The sequence below is a fragment of the Carcharodon carcharias genome, assembly GCF_017639515.1.
Source record: "Carcharodon carcharias isolate sCarCar2 chromosome 33 unlocalized genomic scaffold, sCarCar2.pri SUPER_33_unloc_1, whole genome shotgun sequence".
Lineage (NCBI taxonomy): Eukaryota > Metazoa > Chordata > Chondrichthyes > Lamniformes > Lamnidae > Carcharodon > Carcharodon carcharias.
Genome location: NW_024470690.1, coordinates 3,623,996 through 3,650,365, shown reverse-complemented (window position 1 = coordinate 3,650,365; position 26,370 = coordinate 3,623,996). Strand labels below are relative to the sequence as shown.

The window sequence follows — 26,370 nt, the reverse complement described above, 5'->3', positions numbered from 1 at the left end:
GACACTCTTCCCAGACTGCTTCCCGGCAACAGTGAATGCAGAGGACGCTGTTCCCAGACTGCTTCACAGTGAAAGTGAATGCAGAGGACACTCTTCCCAGACTGCTTCACAGCGACAGTGAATGCAGAGGACACACTTCCCAGACTGCTTCACAGCGACAGTGAATGCAGAGGACACACTTCCCAGACTGCTTCACAGCGACAGTGAATGCAGAGGACACTGTTCCCAGACTGCTTCCCAGCGACAGTGAATGCAGAGGACACTGTTCCCAGACTGCTTCACAGCGACAGTGAATGCAGAGGACGCTGTTCCCAGACTGCTTCACAGCGACAGTGAATGCAGAGGACACTGTTCCCAGACTGCTTCACAGCAACATTGACTGCAGAGCACACTGTTCCCAGACTGTTTCACATTGACAGTGAATGCAGAGGACACTCTTCCCAGACTGTTTCACAGCGACAGTGAATGCAGAGGACATTGTTCCCAGACTGCTTCACAGCGATAGTGAATGCAGAGGACACTCTTCCTGGACTGTTTCCCGGCGACAGTGACTGCAGAGGACACTCTTCCCAGACTGCTTCCCGGCGACAGTGAATGCAGAGGACGCTGTTCCCAGACTGCTTCACAGTGAAAGTGAATGCAGAGGACACTCTTCCCAGACTGCTTCACAGCGACAGTGAATGCAGAGGACACACTTCCCAGACTGCTTCACAGCGACAGTGAATGCAGAGGACACACTTCCCAGACTGCTTCACAGCGACAGTGAATGCAGAGGACACTGTTCCCAGACTGCTTCCCGGCGACAATGATTGCAGAGGACACTGTTCCCAGACTGCTTCACAGCGACAGTGAATGCAGAGGACGCTGTTCCCGGACTGCTTCACAGCGACAGTGAATGCAGAGGACACTGTTCCCAGACTGCTTCACAGCAACATTGACTGCAGAGCACACTGTTCCCAGACTGTTTCACATTGACAGTGAATGCAGAGGACACTCTTCCCAGACTATTTCACAGCGACAGTGAATGCAGAGGACATTGTTCCCAGACTGCTTCACAGCGATAGTGAATGCAGAGGACACTCTTCCTGGACTGTTTCCCGGCGACAGTGACTGCAGAGGACACTGTTCCCAGACTGCTTCACAGCGACAGTGAATGCAGAGGACGCTCTTCCCAGACTGCTTCCCGGTGACAGTGAATGCAGAGGACACTGTTCCCAGACTGCTTCCCAGCGACAGTGAATGCAGAGGACACTGTTCCCAGACTGCTTCCCGGCGACAGTGAATGCAGAGGACACTGTTCCCAGACTGCTTCACAGCGACAGTGAATGCAGAGGACACTGTTCCCAGACTGCTTCACAGCGACAGTGAATGCAGAGGACGCTGTTCCCAGACTGCTTCACAGCGACAGTGAATGCAGAGGATGCTGTTCCCAGACTGCTTCCCGGCGACAGTGAATGCAAAGGACACTGTTCCCAGACTGCTTCACAGCGACAGAGAATGCAGAGGACACTGTTCCCAGACTGCTTCACAGCAACAGTGAATGCAGAGGACACTCTTCCCAGCCTGCTTCACAGCAACAGTGAATGCAGAGGACGCTGTTCCCAGACTGCTTCACAGCGACAGTGAATGCAGAAGCCGCTGTTCCCAGACTGCTTCACAGCGACAGTGAATGCAGAGGACGCTGTTCCCAGACTGCTTCACAGCGACAGTGAATGCAGAGGACGCTGTTCCCAGACTGCTTCCCGGCGACAGTGAATGCAGAGGACACTGTTCCCAGACTGCTTCACAGCGACAGTGAATGCAGAGGACACTGTTCCCAGACTGCTTCACAGCAACAGTGAATGCAGAGGACACTCTTCCCAGCCTGCTTCACAGCAACAGTGAATGCAGAGGACGCTGTTCCCAGACTGCTTCACAGCGACAGTGAATGCAGAAGCCGCTGTTCCCAGACTGCTTCACAGCGACAGTGAATGCAGAGGACGCTCCTTCCCAGACTGCTTCCCGGCGACAGTGAATGCAGAGGACACTGTTCCCAGACTGGAGGTGTTCCACAAAGTGGTCACCCAGGCTGTGTTTGGTCTCCCCAATGTAGAAGTAAATCACTGCTTCACCTGGAAAGAATGTTTATGGCCTTGGCGGTGAGGAGGGAGGAGGTAAAACGGCAGCTGTCACATTTCCTGCATTTGCATGAAAAGGTGCATTTGGTAGGGATGAGCGGGTGATTGAAGAGTGGCCCAGGGCATCACGGAGGGAACACTCCTTTCGGAAAGCTGATGGGGAAGATGTGTTTGGTGGTGGCCTCACACTGAAGGTGGCCTAAGTGGCAGAAAATGATCCATTGAACATGGAGGCTGGTGGGATGGAAAGTGAGGACAAGGGGAATCCTGCCATGGTTCTGGGAGGGGAGGCGTGGGGGAGTCAGCTGACACAGTTGAAGACCCTGTCAACGACGGTGTGTAAAATCTTCACTTGAGGAATAAAATTCTCAGACCGCTGATGTGGAAGGTGGCATTCTCAGGACAGATGTGACAGAGATGCAAAAACTGGGAGAATGGAATGGAGTCCTTACAGGGCGTAGGGTGAGAAAATATAGTCTTAACACCAGAAATAGAGACAAGGAAGTCAAGGAACAGAAGGGAAGAGCAGGAGAAGGACCGTGCAAAATCGAGGAAGCAAAGTTGATGAAGTTTTCCAATTCAGGGAGAGAGCAGGACACGGCACTGATACAGTCATCAATGTACCAGAAAGAGTTGATGGAGGAGGCCCTGAATCAGACTGGAACAAGAAATGTTCGACTTATCCCACGAAAAGTCAGACATTGCTAGGATCCGTGTGGGAACCCATAGCAACATCTTTGGAGGAAGTGGGTGGAGTTGAAGGAGAAATTGCTCAATAAGAGAACAAGTTCAGCCAGGTGGAAGAGGGTAGTGGTGGGTGGGGATTGGTTGGGCCTCTGTCTGAGGAGGAAGAGGAGAGCCCTCCTGTCCTGCTGAGGAATGGGGTGCAGAGAGATTGGACGTCCACGTGAAGTGCAACAATTAGGGCCAGGAAATTGGAAACCCGTTAAAGTGAGGGAGGGCATCAGGAGTGTCATGGATGTAGGTGTGGAGAGACTGGACAAGGGGAGAGAAAATAGAGTCAAGATATGAAGAAATAAGTACAGTGGGGGAGGAAGAGGCTGAAATGATCGTTCCATCAGGACAATCCTGTTTGTGGATCTTGGGAAGGAGGCACGAGTGGGCTGTACGGACGGAGGCTGTGGAGAGAAGAGCTCTAGCGGATGAGGACTTTTCTGGAAGCATTGGCTTAATGTTCGGTAGTGGGATCATGGTCCAGGAGGAACATGCTGTATGAAGGGAAGTTGAATTCTATTGCACTCTGTAATTTTTGAAACTGAGATGTTTTTGCCCCCAGGCTGCAAGCTTGACATGGGGTGTATATCGTAGATATGAAGAGTTACAGTTATATGAGGCACCTAATTTTATGGCACTTTGTGTAATTTTCAAATTGAAGTGTTTTATAAATGTAATTTTATGAATAAAGTATATTTTTTGGGGGAAAAATAGGGATGGACAGCAAATGCTGGCCTTGCCAGCAACACCCGCATCCCAAGAAAGAATTAAAAAAACCCTCAGAAATAAAAACAGGAAATGCTGGAAAAGCCCAGCAGGTCTGGCAGCATCTGCGGAGAGGGAAACAGAATTAACGTTTCGACCCTTCACTCTGAAGAGTCATACGGACTCAAAACGTTAACTCTGTTCCTCTCTCCACAGACACTGTCAGACCTGCTGAGTTCTTCCAGAATTCTCTGTTTGCATTTCAGATTTCCAGCATCCGCAGTATTTTGCTTTTATTAAGAAAAACTCAGCACAGATACGAAGAATGACGCTTCCTTCCTCCATTTTATTGAAAGAATGCCTGCGATTTAACAAGTGAATCTGTGCTTGGTGCACAATTTGCATCAGAATTAGAGCTTGCATTTACATAGAGCCTTTCACATCCTCGGGGTGTCCAAAGGCACCTCACAGCCAATCGATTGCTTTTGAGATGCAATTGCTGCTGCTACGCAAACAGAGGTTAGCAGAAGTTAGCATGCGCGTGTTCGTATAAAGAAAGCATCCTAACACCTGCACAGCAAGATCCCACAAGCAGCAATGGGATGGACTGATCAGTTAACCGGCCTTGGGTAGTGGGGGTTAAGGGGGAAAGATGATGAGGGGAACCCTGCTCTTCTTCCAGATGGTGCCCGCCAGGTTTTTTTTAAACACGCACCTGGGACTGCAGATTAACATCTCATCCGAGAGATGGCGCCTCCCTTCCTCAATACAGCAACCGGGAATTTCAGCCTAGAATATGGGCTCAAGCCTTTGGAGTAGGGACATGAACTCCCAACCCTCAGCCCCAGAGGTGAAAGTGCCTCCCGCTGAGCCACGTACGGCTTTTAAACAAGTGAAGCAAGCATGATTAAAAAAAAGCAAAGGAAAATTTGGGAAGTAGATTTTGTTACGCGAGGAATCTGTTGGTAGTGTGGAGATTAGTGACAGGAAACTCCTGTTATGAAGACGACCTTACATCCAATATTGATTTTTATCTAACGGCTGGAAGGAGGATGTAGACTTTTTAAAAGAAAGATTCTTTTTGAAAACAGACTAAAGTGAATTCAACCACCGGATGGCCAACATTAATTTACATAACTGCATACGTTCCACATGCCAACCCTATGGAGAGGAGACTGCAAATCTGAAAAGACTCACCAAAGACAATGACCCCCACCCCCACCCCACCACCCTCCAAACACGGGGACTGTGAAAGACCTTCCTTCCTGCCCTATTGACAAGATATCTACAGTATTCAACAGCTGAAGATGAACCATTCAAAGGTTAACTGCTTGAGCAAAAAAACCTTGATTTCTAAGACAGCTCTTCAGACGAGCTAATTGAGTTGTAATTGGAGTATACAATTATATTTGAGTTGCTGGCAGTTGGAAAGATAAGCCGTGGCAATCTCTCTCTCTCCAACCAACTAAAACTTGGGATCCCATCTGCTAATTTGACTGTGTATCCATTCTGCAGTGGACTGAGATTTTTAAAGAAAGAACTCAATATCACAGCAGCATCTCCAGACAGGAAGCTACAGCTTTTCAAACTGCCTCAGCCCTGGAAGCGAGATGATGGGATTCTACTAGCAGCCAGTGCAGACCAAGCTACAAACTGTCAACTGCTTTCATTCTAATGAACTCTAATATATCCTCCTCCACTCTGTAACCTCCTCTACTCTGTAACCTCCTCTACCCTGTAACCTCTACTCTGTAACCTCCTCTACTCTGTAACCTCTACCCTGTAACCTCCTCTACTCTGTAACCTCCTCTACCCTGTAACCTCCTCTACCCTGTAACCTCCTCCACTCTGTAACCTCTACTCTGTAACCTCCTCTACCCTGTAACCTCTACCCTGTAACCTCCTCTACCCTGTAACCTCCTCTACTCTGTAACCTCCTCTACCCTGTAACCTCCTCTACTCTGTAATCTCCTCTACTCTGTTACCTCCTCTACTGTTACCTCCTCTACTCTGTTACCTCCTCTATTCTGTTTACGCGTGAGTTTTGAATGTCTGTGCGTGTGTGGGGAAGTTGGAGCGTTTTTATTATTTTAATTAGATCGGCTTAAGTATAAGTATACTCACCTCTTTCTTTGTTAAACTCACAAAAACCTGTCTGATTGGTTCTTTATGATCACAGCACATAAACAGTTAAGTATACACTAAATTGGCAAGGAGATGCTTATTGAAAACGGTCAAACGAAGGGAGGGAAACCCCTCCTTACCTGGTCGTAACCCTCGGAGGATTTCCCCTCCCTAACACAGGCATAGAAACTAATCCTATTCCCTCTGCTGCTACCATGGGTTAAAATCCACTGACATGCAAGGCGCGGAGAGACCTTTCGTAGGAGCAGAAGGAGGCCATTCAGTCCCTCTAGCCTGTTCCACCATCCAATCATAACAGGTCTGGTCTGTGGCTTAACACTATTTCCACTCAGTCGAGTAACAAATCAGTTAGCATCGAACAGAATGGCGGGACAGGCTTGAGGGGCTGAATGGCATCTTCCTGTGGCTCAGCCATTCACAAGTTAAACTCTTTAGTTTTTAACCAGGATCTGACTGGTGCTCTAATGCCAGGGCTATTACCACTGGATGAGCAGCCTAATCTAGGTGAAGGGACTAAGGTTAAATTAACATTAGTGTGGGCACCATGATCAAAAGACGTTACATAGACTTTTTTTGTGGATTTTTCTAAAAGATCTATTTGGTATTCAAGTAATACAAACCTTCCAACAAGGCTCTAAAGAAACCAGGACTTCAAAGAAGAAGGCGAAACCCTTAATTCTTTAGATGTCAACTGCGAGTAGCAGTGGCGACCAGCCTCATCTGAGTTTGAAGATTGTGTGTTAATAATCCCTCCCGAAAGCCAGATTCCAGGCTGGCCCTCCAAGTGCAATGACACTTTAAACCAAGGTCACACCTCCTCTCTCTCTCTCTCGAGTAGATGTAAAAGATCTACATAGAAAATAGTTTTCCAAGAAGAAATAGGCAGTTTTCCTGGGTCAATGTTTTATCCAACACCCAACAGATTACCTGGTCAAAAATCATACAACTTTTTTTTTTGGGAGACTGCCATGTGCAAATTGGGTGCTGTGATTCCTGCAACAGTGCCTGCTCTTCAAAAAGCACCTCATTGGTTGCAAATCGCATTGGTACGTCCTGAGGTGGTGGAAGGCGTTATACAAATGCAAGTTCTTCTAACGCAAACATCTCCCTAACATTCGGCTCCCAGAACATCTGCACGTGATGGTGCTGAAGGCCACACAGCCATCACTATTCCACTGTCAGGCCTATCCAGTGGTTCTCTGTGGGCAGCTTTGGCTAGAATACGGAAGAGGTGCTCTGGGCCGAAACATTCAGCCATGAATGGACCACTGAATTTCCTGCCCAGTGCGGTCCTGAGCTTATATAACCCCTGACTCGTTGGTGCATTAACCAAACCCGGCCTGGGCACAGTCAGGAACCCGCAATCAGCCTCTGTCCTACAAAGGGGTGCCAACAAGATACCCATCTGATAGTGGGGCAAAGGGCAGAACCAAAAATGGCCGTAAGGCCTTCTGCAGCGCAATAGCCCCCCCATCTCCTGAATCAGAGCCCCTTCTTTATACCTTTGAAGCTAAACCTGTACAAATGGAGCATTAACAAGGGATTAAATGGAATGAGATATTGTAACACAGATAGAGATGCCAGTTTGCAAACATGGCTTCACAATTCACCACCCTAGTTCTTTCTTACTGGACTACGACAAAATTCCCTGGAAATCTGATTAAATCACTCCCTAATCTTCTAAGTCTTCAAGATATTAAGGGTAGCTGGTAAGGTAGATAGAAACTATTTCTGTTAGTGGGGGTGGGGGGGTGGGGTATTGGACTAGGGGACATAGTCTAAAAATTAGAGCCAGACCTTGTGGGGTGAAATTAGGAAACACTTCCACAAACAACGGATCACAGAAGTTTGGAACTCTCTTCTGCAAACGGCAGTTAACGCTGGATCAATTATTAATTTCAAATCTGTGATTGATAGATTTTTGTTAACCAAAGGTATTAGGGATGTGGGGCAAAGGTGGGTGTACAGAGTTAGGTTGCAGGTCAGCCAAGATCTCAATGAATGATGAAACAGGGTGGAGGGGCTGAATGGCCTCCTCCTGTTCCCAGGTAAGTCTGTAGAATCAGGCAGCATTGTGTCTTGTCGTTGATCAAAGAAAACTCCCTTCCATGATTGGACAGAGCCTCCCTAAAATCAACCCAAAAATAGCCGCTCACGTTTCCAAAATGGCGTCACCATCTCAATCTTGGCGTTGTGAGCGAGTGGCCCAAGGCTAGGGCCGGGCCTTCTCGTCGTCTCCGAGGCACGCCGTTCGACCACGTGTTCAGGAGAAGATGGCTGGGTCCAGGAGCCGGAAGGACTGCACGGTGGCTCGGAACTGCTCCAGGGTCCAGAGCTGGGGGGTGCTGGCTGACGTCCCGGCTGCCTGAGTAGAGGTAACTCCTGTACTGCTGCTGAAAGGGCTGGCGATGGGACCGAGAGAGAGAGAGAGAGGGAGAGCCACGGTTAGAGAAAACAACTGCCTCAAGTACAACCACAAGAGCTTTGGTGCATCAAATTAGCTTGAAAGCAGGTGGCGCAGCCAATCACATCATGCTGTAGGTACTGTGGTGGCCATTTAGTACACAGAAAGATCCCACAAGCATGCCCCAGTTGAATGACCAGTTTGTCCGCTTTTGGGTGAAGGAATAATTTGAGACATGACGTGTGGCAAGTGTAGAGTGTTTGGGCAGAAAAGGGGTCTGTGGATCCCTGGTTCCCAAAGATCCCAACCACTGGGGTGAGAGATTGCAGAGCTCTGAGATGCAGAGGGATCTGGGTGTCCTAGTGCATGAATCACAAAAGGTTAGTGTGCAGGTACAGCAGGTAATTAGCAAAGATAATAGAATGTTATCATTTATTGTGAGGGGAATTGATTACAAAAGTAGGGAGGTTATGCTTCAGTTGTACAGGACATTGCTGAGACCACATCTGGACTACTGTGTACAGTATTGATCTCCTTATTTATGGAAGGATGTAATTGCGTTGGAAGCAGTTCAGAGAAGGTTTACCTGGAATGGGTGGGTTGTCATATGAGGAAAGGTTGGACAGACTAGGCTTGTATCCGCTGGAGTTTAGAAGAGTGAGAGGTGACTTGACTGAAACATATAAGATCCTGAGGGGTCTTGACAGGGTGGATGTGGAGAGGATGTTTCCTCTAGTGGGAGAATCTAGACTAGGGGGTCACTGTTTAAAAATAAGGGGGTCACCCATTAAAAACCGAGATGAGGCAAAATGTTTTCACTCAGAGGGTCGTGAGTCTTTGGAACTCTCTTCCTGAAGAGGCGGTAGAAGCAGAGTCTTTGAATATTTTTAAGGCCGAGGTGGATAAATTCTTGGTGAGCAAGGGGGTGAAAGGTTATCGGAGATAGGCAGGATGAAGATTTCAGGTTACCATCAGATCAGCCATGATCTTACTGAATGGCGGAGCAAGCTCAAGGGGCTGAATGATCTACTCCTGATCCTTGTTCGTATGTTGCTCACCCCATGTCTCTGTCTGTTTGACTGATTGATCGCGAGTGATCACTTTGATAATCAATAGCGGAATGCCCGTCCTGTGCACGCTTCTCATGACCCAGGCGAGCCCATGTGCAGGAAGTGTCACTGGCTGCACAAGCTTGAGCTCCACGTTTCAGAGCTTGAGCAGCGGCTGGAGTCACTGAGGCGCATCCGTGAGGCAGAGAACGGCGTGGATAGCACGTTCAGAGAGGTGGTCACACCGCAAGTTAGGGACAAGCCAGGCAGTCCAAGAGAAACAGGCAGGTAGTGCAGGAGTCCCCAGAGGTCCCACTCACTAACCAGTTTTCCATTCTGGATATCGGTGAGAGCGATGGATCCTTGGAGGAGTTCAGCAAGAGCCAAGACCGTGGCACCACAGGTGCTCAGCTGTACAGGAGTGGGGGGAGATGAAGAGCAGAAGGGCAGTACTGATAGGGGATTCTTTAGTTAAGGGAACATACAGGCATTTCTGCGGCTGTCAGTGTAACTGGTTTGTTGCCTCCCTGGTGCTAGGGTCAAGGATATCACAGGATGGCTGCAGGACATTCTTATGGGGGAGGGTGAACAGCCAGAGGTCGTGGTCCACATTGATACTAATGACATAGGTAGGAAGGGGGATGTGGTCCGGCAATCAGAATTTAGTGAGCTAGGAAGAAACTTAGCAAGCAGGACCTCTAGAGTAGTAATCTCCAGATTACTCCCAGTGTCACGTGCAAGTGAGTACAGAGATAGGAGGATAAGATGGATGAATGTGTGGCTAGAAAGATGGTGCAGGAGGGAGGGCTTTAGGTTCCTGGGACACTGGGACTGGCTCTGGGGGAGATGGCACTTGTACAAGTCAGACGGGTTGCATCTGAACAGAGCCAGGACCAAGTTCCTTGCAGGTCGATTTGCCAGTGCTGTTGGGGAAGGTTTGAACTAACTCAGCAGGAGTGTGGGAACCAGGAGAGAATATTAGAGAGTAATACCAGGATGCACGGAATGCTGGGAGAGGCTGATAGCACTAAAATAGAGAATAGTAAGTTAATAGATGGATTCAGAGTAAGGGACAAGTAATGAAGTCTAAATCAGGGTATCAGGGTTACACTGCATGTATGTGAATACACGGAGCATAGTTAATAAAATTGGGGAGTTACACGCACAGGTTGCCTTGTAGGATTATGATGTTGTGGTGATAACGGAGACCTGGCTTAAGGAAGGGCAGAGCTGGGTGTTAAATATTCCTGGTTACAAAGTGCGCAGAAAAAATAGGAAAGGGAAAACAGGAGGAGGGGTGATGTTTTTGGCTAAGGAGAGTATTGCAGTACTGGAGAAAGAGGACGTGTCAGAGGATTCAGAATCGTGTCAGAAGGTGTCAGCATCGATTGGGCTAGAACTAAGGAATAAGAAGGGTGAAATTACATTGCTCAGTGTAATATAGAGACCACCTGCTAGTGGAAAGGATATAGAGGAACAAATCTGCAAGGAAATTACAGAGAGGTGTAAACACTGTAGAGTAGTTAAAATGGGGGACTTTAATTACCTGTATATAGACTGGGATAGTGGTAGTGTTAAGGGGCAGTGAGGGACAAGCGTTCATAGATTGTGTTCAGGAGAGTTTGCTACAGCAATACGTGTCCAGTCCAATGAGAAAGGAGGCACTGCTAGACCTAGTTCTTGGGAATGAGGTGGGCCAAGTAGATCAACTGGAGGTGGGGGAACATTTAGGGAACAGAAATCATTGTGTCATAAAGTTTAGGATGACAGTGGAAAAGGATATTGCTCAATCCAGAATAAGAGTAATCAACTGGCACAGAGCGGACTTCAATGGGGCAAGAACTGGAGCTGGGTCAGATAGACCAGAACCGAAGGTTGGCGGGAAAATCAGTAGTTGAACAATGGGCTACCTTCAAAGAGGAGATGGTTCGGGCACAGTCAAGGTATGTTCCCTCAAAAGGGAAGGTAGTACAAACAAATCCAGAGCTCCCTGGATGACAGAAGAGATAGAAATTAAGTTCAAGAAAAAGTGTGCTTAGGACAGGTATCAGGTAGAAAATACATTTGAGAGGCAAGCTGAATACAGAAGGTACAGAGGGATGTGAAAAAGCAAATACAGGAAGTAAAGAGGGATTATGATAAAAGACTGGCAGCTAACATAAAAGGAAATCCCAAAGTATTCTATAAGCACATCAATAGTAAAAGGGTGGTAAAAGGAGGAGTGGGGCTGATTAGGGACCAAAAAGGGGATTTACACATAGAGGCAAGAGGCATGGCTGAGGTGTTAAATCAACATTTGCATCTGTCTTTACCTACGAGGCAGATGCTGCCCAAGCCATGGTGACAAGGGAGGAAACTCAGTCACTAGAAGGGTTTAAAATTGAACAGGAGGAGATATTGGATAAGCTGTCAGTACTTAAAGCTGACAAGGCACTGGGACCGGATGAGATGCATCCAAGAATATTGAAGGAAGTGAGAGTGGAAATTGCAATGTTCCCTGGATTCGGGGGAGGTGCCGGAGGGCTGGAGAATTGCAAACATTACGCCCTTGTTCAAAAAAGGTTGTAAAGACCTGCCCTGTAATTACAGACCAGTCAGTTTATCTTCAGTGGTGGGGAAACTTCTAGAAACAATTATTTGGGATAGAATGAACAGTCACTTGGAAAATGTGGATTGATTCGGATAGTCAGCATGGACTTGTGAAAGGAAAATCATGTCTAACTAACTTGCTGGAGTTTTTTGTAGAGGTAACAGAGATGGTTGATGAGGACAATGCCATTGATGTGGTTTAAATGGACTTTCAAAAGACTTTCGATACAGTGCCACACAACAGACTTGTGAGGAAAGTTATAAGTCATGGAATAAAAGGGACAGTAGCAATGCGGATACAAAATTGGCTGAGGTGTAGGAGACAGAGAGTAATGGCTAATTTTTCAGGCTGGAAGAAGGTTTGTAGTGGAGTTCCCCAGAGGTTGGTATTGGGACCCTTACTTTTCCTGATGTATATAAATGATCTAGATCTTGGTGTGCAGGGGACCATTTCAAAGTTTGCGGACGACACAAAACTTGGGAGAATTGTAAACTGTGAGGAGAAAAGTGTAGAACTTCAAAAGGACATTGACACATTGGTGGAGTGGGCAGATAGGTGGCAGATGAAGTTCAATGCGGAGAAGTGTGAGGTGATGCACTTGGTACAAAGAACACGGAGAGACAGTATAAAATAAAGAATACTATTCCAAAAGGAGTGCAGGAGCAGAGAGACCTGACATAAGTCATTAAAGGCAGCAGGACAGGTAGAGAGAGCTGTTCTTAAGCATGCGGTATTCTAGGCTTCAGTAATAGGGGCATAAAATATGAGAGCAGGGAGGTTTTGATAACCTTATATAAGACGCTGGTTAGACCTCAGCTGGAGTTTTGTGCACAGTTTGGGGCGCCTCACTATAGGAAGGATATGAATGTATTGGAGAGAGTGCAGAAGAGGTTTACGAGAATGGTTCCAGGGATGAGACACTTCAGTTATGAGGAAAGATTGGAGAATTTGAGACTGTTTTCCTTGGAGAGAAGGCTGAGAGGAGACTTGATGGAAGTTTTCAAAATCATGAAGGGTCTGGACAGAGTAGACAGGGAGGAATTGTTCCTGCTCGTAAATGGATCAAGAACCACAGGGCACAGTTTTAAAGTACAATTTAAATGTTGCAAATGCAAGGTGAGAAAAAACTTTTCACACAGTGAGTAGTTAGGGTTTGGAATGCACTGTCTGAAAGTGTGGTGGAGCAGGTACAATTGAGGCATTCAAGAAGGCACTGGATGATTGTTTAAAGAGAAACAATGTTCAGGGTCATGGGGAAAAGGCAGGAGATTGGCACTAAGTTAAAATGCTCATGTATCCGGTGCTGACACGATGGGCTAAATGGCCTCCTTCTACACCGTAACAATTCTGTGAGCTCCATTATCATTATATCATGTGACTACCAGGATGACGGACGGGGATTCAGATGGATCTCGGTCTTTTTTTCCATGTAGCAATCTCTATCTTTCTATGATCTGAAGGATGGCACGTGGGCAGTACAGGGAAAAGAGCCATGAGACCCATCGGGGATTTGAGTAACAGGGAAATCGGGAGAAACTTGGGTTTTTTAGCCTCGAGGAGACAATAAAAAACTGTCCAGGGTAAGGGGTAGAACCAGATAATTAGTTTAAATTAAAATGCAGTAATGGAATGAGGACATGTGGGTTCAAACTGCTTAAAAAGTCATCTTAGGACAGAGTTAAAAGAATTCTTCATAAAATGAATAATCAAAGTGTCAAATAAACTTCCAGATGCACTTGCGTAGCCTGGAATTATTTAAGAAACATTTAAATGGAACAAGTGGGTGGTAGGAAGCCTTTAGAATTACCCTGGGTGGGAGGATCAATGACTCTAATAATTACAGAAACAGGAAGTTATTATGGTAAATGATAAAAGAACTAGAGGGGAGAAGGAGAGAATTATTATTTTTTAAACCCCGGTGAGTTACTGCGATCTGGAACAGGCTGCCTGAAAGAGCGAGAGAAGCAGATTCAATCGGGACTTTCACAAGGGGAGACTGGAGAAATTTGCAGAGCAGCAAAGCGAGAGTTCGCCCGATTGGATAGCTCTTGTGGACGGCTGGCATAGGCACAATCGGATGACGCCTGGAACGCCCAGGGGTGGCACTGCAGGTCCCAGCTCAGCTACACTGAGTTAATATTGCAAATCCTGTGACAACTGAGTGCATGCTCTTGTTGTGATTAAGAGCAGCAGCTGATACTAACTGGGGAAAGGTTGGAACACAAATATCAGAACCAGTTTCCACTTGTGGGTGGGGGAACTGTGTAGAAAGGGAAAAGTAGACTGCACTTATGTTATACGGGGCTTTTCTGAATAAACCTATGATGAAGACAGACTGGCTCCAGCTTTGTCCTTTACCAGAATCATGCTTAACACATTAACATTCAATGCATTTGGTTCACAGTACAGCATCTTTAGTATGGGGGAAGGAGCTGCAATAAACACATGCAGCTACCCTAAGCTTGAATTGTTGGTATGTGGCCTCCCTGGCTGGGCCAGCATTTATTGCCCATCCCTAATGACACCCATCCACAAACATTCACTTCCTCTACCACTGACACACAGTGGCAGCGGTGTGTACCATCTACAAGATGCACTGCCGGAGTTCACCAAGGCTCTTTCAACAGCATCTTCCAAACCCATGACCACTACCATCTAGAAGGACAAGGGCAGCAGAGAGATGGGAACACCACCACCTGGAAGTTCCCCTCCAAGTCACTCACCATCCTGATTTGGAAATATATCGGCCGTTCCTTCACTGTCGCTGGGTCAAAATCCTGGAACTCCCTCCCTAACAGCACTGTGGGTGTACCTACACCACATGGACTGCAGCGGCTCAAGAAGGCAGCTCACCCCCACCTTCTCAAGGGGCAACTAGGGATGGGCAATAAATGCTGGGCCCAGCCAGCGATGGCATGCCCTGAGAACAAATTTTTTAAAAATTGCCCCTTGGTGGTGAGCTGCCTTCTTGAGCCGCTGCAGTCCATGTGGTGTAGGTACACCCACAGTGCTGTTAGGGAGGGAGTTCCAGGATTTTGACCCAGCGACAGTGAAGGAACAGTGATATATTTCCAAGTCAGGATGGTGAGTGACTTGGAGGGGAACTTCCAGGTGGTGGTGTTCCCATGTGTCTGCTGCCCTTGTCCATCTCGGTGGTAGTGGTGTTGGGTTTGGAAGGTGCTGTCCAAGGAGCCTGGACGAGCTTCAGAAGCCCGGACGGGGATTAGTTACCTCCCCAGCCCTTCTCCTTAGCTTGTATAAAGGTTACAGTCTAACCAGTTAGTGATAAAGGTACCTGATTACTGTTGGATCGTTAAATGTGATGAGAATATCGGTAGAATATTGAGGGAGCCTGAACAGTGCCAGGTGGATAGCCACTGTATTTCTGGCCTGTAAAGAGAAAAATAGAAGACAAAGCAAACTAGAATTAAATCATATTGTTCACAACCTCAGTTTGATGGTCACTGTGGCTGTGACTACTTGCTGCACTTACTGGTTTTACCTCCAACTTGACTATTCCAATGGTCTACTGCCAGCCTCCTACCTTCCACTCTCTGTAAACTTCAGATCATCCAGTTCTCTGCTGCCCCATATCCTAACTCGCACCAAGTCCTGTGCACCTACTGCCCTCACCAGTCTGTCTAATTATCATTTACTTCGGCTATCTTTTCTCAGTAAGCTGCAAACCACATGAGGTCCATACTGCAACTAAAACCTCTCTCAGCAAACACCCAGATAAATTGAAACCAGAGAACCTTCCTAAGTTCCACCCATCTCCATGATGACATGGCCTGCTACGGGCTGTCCTCAAACCGATCTTTAGATTAATTTTTCCTCATTTACAATTTCTTCTTTGCTTTGATAAATTAATGGGTTTTACAGCCTCAGGTTTTACTGGATGCTCTTAAACTAATTTGGTTCTAATCCTTAAAACAAAAATATCTCTCTCTGGGCTGCCATTACTGCAAGCTTTGCTAACATCATGTCTCCTGCTCCCCAGCTAAGGAAGTCCACCTTTCCGTCTATTAACCGCTTACGTCAACATGGCCCCCAACCTTTCAGGTGTAATAAGCTCTAAGCTTGCTTTAATTGCATTTATCCCATTTTCTACAGTTTAATTTTAATTTCAACTTTAATTCCTAAAACTAATAATTATATTCTAAAACACATGATTCATATACTAGATATTCACAACAGTATATTTACCAGAACAATACCTGGAATCCAGAAGGTTGCATTACAAGGAGAGATTACACAAACTAGGGTTGTATAACCTGGTACTTCAGGGGTGATTTAATGAAAGCTTTCGAGGCGTTAAGGGGAACTGATGGGGTAGATAGAGAGAAGCTATTTCAGCAGGGTGGGGGGTATTGGACTAGGGGGCATAGTCTAAAAGTTAGAGCCAGATCTTTCAGGACTGAAATTAGGAAACACTTCTACATAAAAAGGGTTGGAGAAGTTTGGAACTCTCTTCCACAAATGGCAATTGATGCTAGATAATTGTTCATTTTAAATCTGAGCTGGACAGATTTTTGGTATCCAATGTGATGGGGTGAAGGTGGGCACATGAAGTTAGGTGGCAGTTCAGCCATCATCTCATTGAACAGTGGAACAGGCTTGCATGGTTAAATGGCCTATTCCTGTTCCTAACACATACCACACACACACTGCCAACCCTCTGTGAGTCAGAGAGACTGGGCACCTGGATTGTGGTTTGAATGTCTGTCAACTGTCCCCAAGTACCTCAGCTTAGCGGCCAATTTTCCAGTTATTGAACGATGGAAGGAAGCGCCTCAGTAGAACCCAACTGTACCCACGCCCAATGTCCACTCTCACCCACTTTCCAACCCGGGTCGATGCTTTAGCCAGCAGGACTGGCAGATATATTGCCGGGAGATTCTGCGGACCGTGCTCAGGAGTGGAACTAATTGGACTGCTCTTTCAAAGAGCCGGCACAGGCTCGAGGGGGTGGAGGAGCAGAGGGACCTGGGGGTGTAAGGGCACAAAACGTTGAAGGTGGCAGAATAGGTCAAGAAAGCAGTTACTAAGGCAAACGAGACCTTGGGCTTTATATATAAGAGGCATAGAGTATACAAGCAAGTAAGTTATTTTAAACCTGTATAAAACACTGGTTTGGCCTCAACTGTCATGCTGCATCTAGTCCTGGGCATCGGAATTAAGGAAGGAAGTAAAGACATTAGAGAGAATGCAGGAAAGACTCATGAGAATGGTTCCAAGGATTAGAGACTTCAGTTAGGTGGACTGATTGGAGGGGTTGCAACTATTCTACTTGGAGAGGCTTTTGAGGAGATTTGATGGAGGTGTTCAAACTCATGAGGGGTCTGACAGAGTAGATAGGGAGAAACTGTTCCCAATGTTGAAAGGATAGAGAATGAGACGGCAAAGGTTTGAGATGATTGGCAAAAGATGCAATGTAGACAATAGGATACATTTTTCACGCAGCGAGTGGTTTGGATCTGGAATGCACTGTCTGAAAGTGTGGTGGAGACAGGGTCAATCGAGTGATTAGGATCTGGAATGCACTGTCTGAGAGTCTGGTGGGGACAGGGTCAATCGAGTGGTTAGGATCTGGAATGCACTGTCTGAGAGTGTGGTGGAGACAGGGTCAATCGAGTGGTTAAGGTCTGGAATGCAATGTCTGAGAGTGTGATGGAGACAGGGTCAATCGAGTGGTTAGGGTCTGGAATGCACTGTCTGAGGGTGTGGTGGAGACAGGGTCAATCAAGTGGTTAGGATCTGGAATACACTGTCCAAGAGTGTGATGGAGACAGGGTCAATCGAGTGGTTAGGATCTGGAATGCACTGTCTGAGAGTATGGTGGAGACAGGGTCAATCGAGTGGTTAGGATCTGGAATGCACTGTCTGAGAGTGTGGTGGAGACAGGGTCAATCGAGTGGTTAGGATCTGGAATGCACTGTCTAAGAGTGTGGTGGAGACAGGGTCAATCGAGTGGTTAGGATCTGGAATGCACTGTCTGAGAGTGTGGTGGAGACAGGGTCAATCGAGTGGTTAGGATCTGGAATGCACTGTCTGAGGGTGTGGTGGAGACAGGGTCAGTCGAGTGGTTAGGATCTGGAATTCACTGTCTGAGAGTGTGATGGAGACAGGGTCAATCGAGTGGTTAGGATCTGGAATGCACTGTCTAAGAGTGTGATGGAGACAGGGTCAATCGAGTGGTTAGGATCTGGAATGCACTGTCTGAGAGTGTGGTGGAGACAGGGTCAATCGAGTGATTAGGATCTGGAATGCACTGTCTGAGAGTCTGGTGGGGACAGGGTCAATCGAGTGGTTAGGGTCTGGAATGCACTGTCTGAGAGTGTGTTGGAGACAGGGTCAAGCGAGTGGTTAGGATATGGAATGCACTGTCTGAGAGTGTGGTGGAGACAGGGTCAATCGAGTGGTTAGGATCTGGAATGCACTGTCTGAGGGTGTGGTGGAGACAGGGTCAATCGAGTAGTTAGGATCTGGAATTCACTGTCTGAGAGTGTGATGGAGACAGGGTCAATCGAGTGGTTAGGATCTGGAATGCACTGTCTGAGAGTGTGGTGGAGACAGGGTCAATCGAGTGGTTAGGATCTGGAATGCACTGACTGAGAGTGTGGTGGAGACAGGGTCAATCGAGTGGTTAGGATCTGGAATTCACTGTCTGAGAGTGTGGTGGAGACAGGGTCAATCGAGTGGTTAGGATCTGGAATGCACTGTCTGAGGGTGTGGGGGAGACAGGGTCAATCGAGTGGTTAGGGTTTGGAATGCACTGTCTGAGAGTGTGATGGAGACAGGGTCAATCGAGTGGTTAGGATCTGGAATGCACTGTCTGAGAGTGTGGTGGAGACAGGGTCAATCGAGTGGTTAGGATCTGGAATGCACTGACTGAGAGTGTGGTGGAGACAGGGTCAATCGAGTGGTTAGGATCTGGAATTCACTGTCTGAGAGTGTGGTGGAGACAGGGTCAATCGAGTGGTTAGGATCTGGAATGCACTGTCTGAGGGTGTGGGGGAGACAGGGTCAATCGAGTGGTTAGGGTCTGGAATGCACTGTCTGAGAGTGTGGTGGAGACAGGGTCAATCAAGGCTTTCGAAAGGGAGCTGGATAAGCAGCTGGAAAGAGAAGACTTTGCAGGGCAGTGGGGAAAGGACAGGCGAGTTGGGTTTGCTTTAGCATGGTGCTGGCAGTCATGACAGGCCAAAAAACCTCTTTCTCTGGGGTATGATCACACACAATTCATGCGGCCATTCAGCTGGTCTCTGCTGGACTGCATGCTCCACAACAGCAATATCCTATGGAAGCTGAGGCCCTGGCTGATATTAGCTGGCCTGCCACAGACCCACAATTAAATTTGGGACCTCCCTGCTTACTGCCCTATGCTGGGAGAGACCAAAAACCAAACATCTACTGCTCATGATTTTACTTAAGCAGCCAGCTCGGAGATACTGTCCCGCGTTCCTTAACCACGCATTGCCAGCTCGTACCCTGGTGATCCGGCCGTCTGCCACTGACCTGCTCGTTGAATTTGGCCACCCGCTGTTTCCCGGAGAGGAACCAGGTGCTGCTGGGATCCTGCAGTGCAATCTGGTCACTGCTGACGGACTCCACACTAAGGATCTCTGTGCCCTCCACTCCTGTTGCATCATTACAGCTCGTGATATCAGCAAAGTGGTACCTGACAACATAAATCACCGCTGATTCCAGATCAACGACCTGCATTGACATAGCGCCTTTCACATCCCAAGCTGCGTCACAGGAGCGATATCAGACAACAAGCCCCTTTTGGGGGATGTTTCAGCAGATGACCAGACGTTTGTCCCAATCCCAGTCCAGCAAGAGAATTCCACCCAATCCCAGTCCCGCAAGAGAGAATTCCACCCAATCCCAGTCCAGCAGATGAGAATGCCACCCAATCCCATTCCAGTGAGAATTCCACCCAATCCCAGTCCCGCAAGAGAGAATTCCACCCAATCCCAGTCCCGCAAGAGAGAATTCCACCCAATCCCAGTCCAGCAGATGAGAATGCCACCCAATCCCAGTCCAGCAAGAGAATTCCACCCAATCCCAGTCCCGCAAGAGAGAATTCCACCCAATCCCAGTCCAGCAGATGAGAATGCCACCCAATCCCATTCCAGTGAGAATTCCACCCAATCCCAGTCCTGTGAGAATTCCACCCAATCCCATTCCAGTGAGACAGAATTCCACCCAATCCCAGTCCAGAAAGAGAATATCACCCAATCCCAGTCCAGCAGGTGAGAATTCCACCCAATCCCAGTCCAGTGAGAATTCCACCCAATCCCAGTCCAGCAGGTGAGAATTCCACCCAATCCCAGTCCAGAAAGAGAATATCGCCCAATCCCAGTCCAGCAGGTGAGAATTCCACCCAATCCCAGTCCAGAAAGAGAATATCACCCAATCCCAGTCCAGCAGGTGAGAATTCCACCCAATCCCAACCCAGAAAGAGAATATCACCCAATCCCAGTCCAGAAAGAGAATTCCACCAATCCCAGTCCAGCAGGTGAGAATTCCACCCAATCCCAGTCCAGAAAGAGAATATCGCCCAATCCCAGTTCAGAAAGAGAATTCCACCCAATCCCAGTTCAGAAAGAGAATATCACCCAATCCCAGTCCAGCAGGTGAGAATTCCACCCAATCCCAACCCAGAAAGAGAATATCACCCAATCCCAGTCCAGAAAGAGAATATCACCCAATCCCAGTCCAGCAAGTGAGAATTCCACCCAATCTCAGTCCAGAAAGAGAATAGCACCCAATCCCAGTCCAGCAGGTGAGAATTCAACACAATCACAGTCCAGCAAGAGAGAATTCCACCCAATCCTAGTCCAGGAAGTGCCATGACAGATTGTTCCCCCATCCCACTAGGAATAAACTTGATTACATCACAATCTTACCGATAAATGTGGCAAGTCCCAGCCCTTCAATCCTTTGGGTATCTGAATGAGTCTGGGTATATCCAGAGGCCTTTAAGACTGCTTCCCTTTCCAATGCTGCTGCCCTGCGGCGCTAAACACCTTTCACTGAAATTTCTCCACACGGAGTTCTCACCCCTCCCTTCCCTCACGCCATTCCCTCCCTCCCGGGATTGGGGCTGTTGCCATTCTGCACAGATGCCACTCAGAATCACCGAATTGTTCCACACACTGACCTGGCTGCCTCCTGATCGGGCACCTGAATCTGGTGTTCCAGTAGCTCGATGATGATGCTCTGGTCCGTCCCACTGTGGATAAAAACTTCCTGGTTATCCGGGATCTCACGGATTTCACTGTACAGGAAGAGGGAATCAAAAAAACGATGTTTTGTAACACACTGTCTTTTAGAAGGAACTGTACACAGGACAAATGCAACTCAGCCAATTACCGCCCCATCAGTCTACTCTCGATCATTAGTAAAGTAATGGAAGGGGTCATCAACAGTGCTATCAAGCGGCATTTGCTTAGCAATAACCTACACACTGATGCCCAGTTTGGGTTCCGCCAGGGCCTCTCAGCTCCTGACCTCATTACAGCCTCGGTTCAAACATGGACAAAAGAGCTGAATTCCCGAGGTGAGGTGAGAGTGACTGCCCTTGACATCAAGGCAGCATTTGACCGAGTGTGACATCAAGGAGCCCTAGCAAAACTGGAGTCAAAGGGAATCAGGGGGAGTCATACCCAGTACTGTGCGTCGGTGGTAGAGGGAGTGAATGTCTATGGTGGTGGATGGGGTGCCAATCAATCAGGATGCTGCTTTATCCTGGATGAATGTCGAGCTTCTCAAGTGTTGTCAGAGCCGCACCCATCCAGGCCAGTGGAGTGTTATCCATTATTGGATGGCAGTTCACTACCAGGGGTAATTAGGGTTGGGTAGTAAATTCTGGTCTTGCCATGGATGAATGAATAAATAATAATTAACCACATTCCTGGACTTGTGCCTTGTAGGTGTTGAGGGTGGTTAGGGCAGTCAGGAGGTGAGTCTGTGCTGAGATTACCCAGCCTCTGAACTGCTCTTGTAGCCACAGCATTTCCATGGTGGGACCAGACGGGTTTCTGGTTGATGGCGACCATTTCACCAGGATGTTAAGAGTGGGAGACTGGGGAACCTCACCTAAAAGTGGGGGAACACCCCTCCTGCTTGTTACCCAGGTCAGAGCACTCGAGCAGGGACAGCAGTTAGGGAGTGGGTCGGGTTGAGCTGTGATGCCCTCCAAAGTCAATCAGCCAGCTGGCACTCACTGTCCAGACTCTCACACGCAAAAACAGGCTGGAGGGAGGCCTGGCCGATTCCAGCAAGAGTCAAGTGGAATGGGAAGGGTGCTGGGTGGGTGGGTCGGGGGTGGTGGAAAGGGTGGTGAAATGGGATGGAAAAGCGGGAGATCTCAGCAGAACCCCAGAGGCGGAGGGTTACAGACTCTGGTGCATCCTCAGCAATGTTGCTGCGAGAAAAAACGCAGACAGAAAGTTGGACAGGAAGGCTACATCCCCAGACTTTAAATGCCAACAGATGTCCTTACCTGACATCTATCGAATGAGGCGGGATAATCGCCGAGAAAGAGCCTCCAAACAGGGGGCGAGAGGGGTCACCGTTGGTCGCCATATCCTGGAACAAGTGAAAGGTTTATAAACAGGATCTTAGTTGTACAGGATACCAATATTGTTGAAAAGAGGGACGTGTTGCTGAAGCTTTTCATCTGGCAAACCCAAGAATGCCAAATTTCAAACAATCACAACAACTTATACTACAGGAGAAAAGGAAACTGATCGGTTGGTGATTGGTTGGCAAGACAACTCGGATTGGCTGAGACTTTGCCCTGGAGAAAACAACAAGCAGCTATAGGCTTGCAATGCTCTCATAACATGGCTCATTTATACCTGCTAGAAGTACATACATTCACACACAAGGTCCCTTTCTCAACAAACAAGAGGATAAATATTTGAGCCATGTGGGAGTATGGGAAGCCGAGAGCTCCCTGTTGCTTTCCCAATGGTAATACCTCAGCCAATCAGAGCTGAGCTGCCAACCAATCAGCACCCTTTGTCATGTAGTAAAAATAGTGATCATTTGAAATTTGGTATTCTTGTGTTTGCTCTGATGAGCACAGGATAATAGCTTTCAGTGACGTGTTTCTCTTTTCAGCAATATTCAAGTTAAAGGTTCAGATCTTACTTCAAACAAGGGGTTAGGTACAGAGTAAAGCTCCCTCTACACTGTCCCCATCAAACACTCCCAGGACAGGTACAGCACGGGGTTAGATACAGAGTAAAGCTCCCTCTACACTGTCCCCATCACACACTCCCAGAACAGGTACAGCACGGGGTTAGATACAGAGTAAAGCTCCCTCTACACTGTCCCCATCACACACTCCCAGGACAGGTACACCACGGGGTTAGATACAGAGTAAAGCTCCCTCTACACTGTCCCCATCAAACATTCCCAGGCCAGGTACAGCACGGGGTTAGATACAGAGTAAAGCTCGCTCTACACTGTCCCCCATCAAACACACCCAGGACAGGGACAGCAGGAGATGGATACCCAGTAAAGCTCCCTATAGATGTGGTCAAATTGCACAGGGGCTTTCCTGGCAGTGATTCCCACTGGAGTACTGGGTGGAGGAGGTGGTGGGAGGGCGGGGGACAGGGGTGGTATTCCCCAGCAGTGACTCCCACTGGGCTATTGGGGGAGGAGGGTTAGTCCACTGGCAGAGACTCTCATTGGGATGCACAGGCTCACATTAGGGTTGGGGCAATCCACTAGCAGTGACTCTCTCTGGTGTACACAGGGTCCACTCACGGTGACTCTCATTGATTACATGGTGTTCATTGGCAGTGAATCTCACTGGGGTACTGGCAGTGGCACTCTATTGTGGAACAGGACGTCACTGGTAATGACTCTTCTCTGAGCTACAGGAGGCCCACTGGCAGTGCCACTCACTGGAGTTCATGGGGTCCATAGCAGTGACTCTCTCTAGGGGTCCACTGGCAGTGGCTCTCACTGGGCATGGTGGAGGGGTTCCACTGTCAATTATACTCATTGGCTGTGGAGTGCATTGGGCGTCCACTGGCAGTGACTCATATCTCTCTCTGAGGAACAGGGAGTCCTCTAGCACAGAATTTCAATGGAATACATGCAGGTTTACTGGCAGACTCTCACTGGAGTACATGACATCACTGGCAGTGATTCTCCAATGGCGTACAGGGCATCACTGGTAATGACTCTCCACTGGGGTACAGGCGGCCCACTGGCAGTGCCATACAATGGGGTTCAGGGGGTCCACTAGCAATGATTCTGGGGGTCCAGAGGCAGTGATCCTCTCCAGGGATCCACTGGCAGTCACTGATTCTCTCTGGAGGGTCCACTAGCAGTAACTGACTCACTCCAGGGAAGGGGTCCACTGGCAGTGACTGAGTCTCTATGGGGGGGGGGTCCATTGGCAATGGCTTACTCTCTCTGGGGGGTCCACTGGCAGTGGCTGACGCTCGCCAGGAGGTCCACCAGCAGTGACTGACTCACTCCAAATGAGGGGGTCCACTGGCAGTAGCTGACTCTCTGGGGGTGCCACTGGCAGTGACAGACTCTCTCTGCGGGTTCCACTGGCAGTGACTGACTCTCTCTGGGGGTTCCACTGGCAGTGACTGACTCTCTCTGGGGGTTCCACTGGCAGTGACTGACTCTCTCTGGGGGTTCCACTGGCAGTGACTGACTCTCTCTGCGGGTTCCACTGGCAGTGACTGACTCTCTCTGGGGGTTCCACTGGCAGTGGCTGACTCTCTCTGGGGGTTCCACTGGCAGTGACTGACTCTCTCTGCGGATTCCACTGGCAGTGACTGACTCTCTCTGGGGGTTCCACTGGCAGTGACTGACTTTCTCTGGGGGTTCCACTGGCAGTGACTGACTTTCTCTGGGGGTTCCACTGGCAGTGACTGACTCTCTCTGCGGGTTCCACTGGCAGTGACTGACTCTCTCTGCGGGTTCCACTGGCAGTGGCTGACTCTCTCTGGGGGTTCCACTGGCAGTGACTGACTCTGCGGGTTCCACTGGCAGTGACTGACTCTCTCTGGGGGTTCCACTGGCAGTGGCTGACTCTCTCTGGGGGTTCCACTGGCAGTGACTGACTCTCTCTGCGGGTTCCACTGGCAGTGACTGACTCTCTCTGGGGGTTCCACTGGCAGTGACTGACTCTCTCTGGTTGGGGGGGGGTCCTCTGGCAGTGACTGGCTCTCTCTCTGGGTGGGGGGGGGATCCAATGGCATCACCCAGTGGAAATGCCTCTGCCCTGGGCACCGTCACGTGCCCCAGTCTCCCGGAATTCCTCACCCCCCGAGTTGGCAACAACCTTTGGCGCTCCCTGACTGGGCCTCAGATCCTCGGGCAGGAGCCGCCTCAGGCAGCAGGGACGCCGCTGATGGAACTGGATCTGTCAATCGATCTGTGAGGGGCCGCGCGGGAAGCGCGTTATTACCGCCCGATCCACCGCCCGCCAGCCGCTCCGGAACAGCAGCTTCCGGAAATACCCGAACACGGCCCCGAGCGCCACCGGAAACACCCGAGCGTCACCGGAAATAGCCGAACACTGCCTCGCGCGTGACCGGAAATACCCGAACACTGAGACACAGCGGCTCGGGAAATACCCGAACACAGCCCCGAGCGGGACCGGAAATACCCGAACACAGCCCCGAGCGGGACCGGAAATATCCGAACACGGCACCGAGCGGGACCGGAAACACCCGAACGCAGCCCCGAGCGGGACCGGAAACACCCGAACCCTCAGCCTCAGGCTCTTGGTCGCTTCAGACGAACAACAGCAACTACAACAACAACCTGGAGCAATAACTCCCAAAACACTTCAGACCAACATGGACAGAGAGCAATAGAGGGGATTTTAGAAATTCCAGAGTTTCAGGCATCCTTGGCTGTCATGAAGGTAAAATAATTTTCCTCACAGTTTCTGCTTTATTGTGAAGTAGGTTTGTGGGGGTGGCTAGCTGGCTCTGTGCCTGACTAAATTACATTTGGAGTCAAATAGACTGCGGGCTTTGCCTCATCAAAAGGAGCTCGGTGCTGGGAGCTGGATTAGCAGGGAAGGTGCAAACGGAATTTGCATTTTTAGATAAACGCCGGGAGATTTGGATTTCAAGGGGATTTCAGTCCGTTTACAAGTAGCCAGATATGCGAGGCTAAGGAATGTGTTTACTTTTCCCAACGGTGACTGACAATATACAGTGGCAACGTGAAAGCTTTTACATTGTGAGGAAGATACCATTTGAAAGACGTGTGAAAGAATAGAATTTGCATATTAAACATAGAGAGAAACATACATAAAGGAGAATGAGGCTATGTGTCAGGGGAAGGCATTGTGAGACCGAACAGAAGTCTGTGAAATAGCCTTAATGAAGCCTCCAGTATTTGTGCATAAGTCTACTGAAAGTGAAGCTGGAGAAAAGCAATTTGGGATTTCACTGTCTAGAGTATTGTGTTAATTTGTTGGACATGCTTAAAATCTAAAATCTAATTTTGGACAGTTGTCTTAAACGGGGTGTAACTGGGAGTCAGGTTAATTAGGAATTTTAAGAGTTATTATAACAATAATTTGTAATCTTATGTATGTGCTTGAAATCTTTTGTTAAT

At 48.4% G+C, this 26,370-nt stretch overlaps 1 protein-coding gene across 3 annotated transcripts; it reads right to left on the bottom strand.

Annotated features, from left to right (window-relative positions):
• Window positions 1-5,527: 5,527 nt before the first annotated feature.
• On the bottom strand, window positions 5,528-25,302 carry rangrf (RAN guanine nucleotide release factor). 3 transcript variants are annotated; one of them, XM_041181358.1, is made up of 6 exons: window positions 25,205-25,302; window positions 22,259-22,344; window positions 20,915-21,031; window positions 19,264-19,426; window positions 15,041-15,135; window positions 5,528-8,104 (listed from the first exon to the last, which is right to left on the bottom strand). In XM_041181358.1, the coding sequence occupies exons 2-6, from the start codon at window positions 22,339-22,341 to the stop codon at window positions 7,966-7,968; spliced, it is 597 nt and encodes a 198-aa protein (XP_041037292.1). In that variant the 5' UTR covers window positions 22,342-22,344; window positions 25,205-25,302; the 3' UTR covers window positions 5,528-7,965. The 3 variants fall into 3 exon arrangements, with proteins under 3 accessions (XP_041037292.1, XP_041037291.1, XP_041037293.1); XM_041181357.1 differs by having other exon boundaries at window positions 25,079-25,260; XM_041181359.1 differs by having other exon boundaries at window positions 25,060-25,235.
• Window positions 25,303-26,370: the final 1,068 nt, after the last annotated feature.

Excerpts from the sequence above, each read along its gene's own strand:
- rangrf (XM_041181358.1), bottom strand. The coding sequence starts at position 22,341 with ATGGCGACCAACGGTGACCCCTCTCGCCCCCTGTTTGGAGGCTCTTTC. Across the intron at positions 21,032-22,258 it reads CCTCATTCGATAGATGTCAG|TGAAATCCGTGAGATCCCGG; the intron begins GTAAGGACATCT and ends CTTCCTGTACAG. Across the intron at positions 19,427-20,914 it reads CCCGATCAGGAGGCAGCCAG|GTACCACTTTGCTGATATCA; the intron begins GTCAGTGTGTGG and ends TTATGTTGTCAG.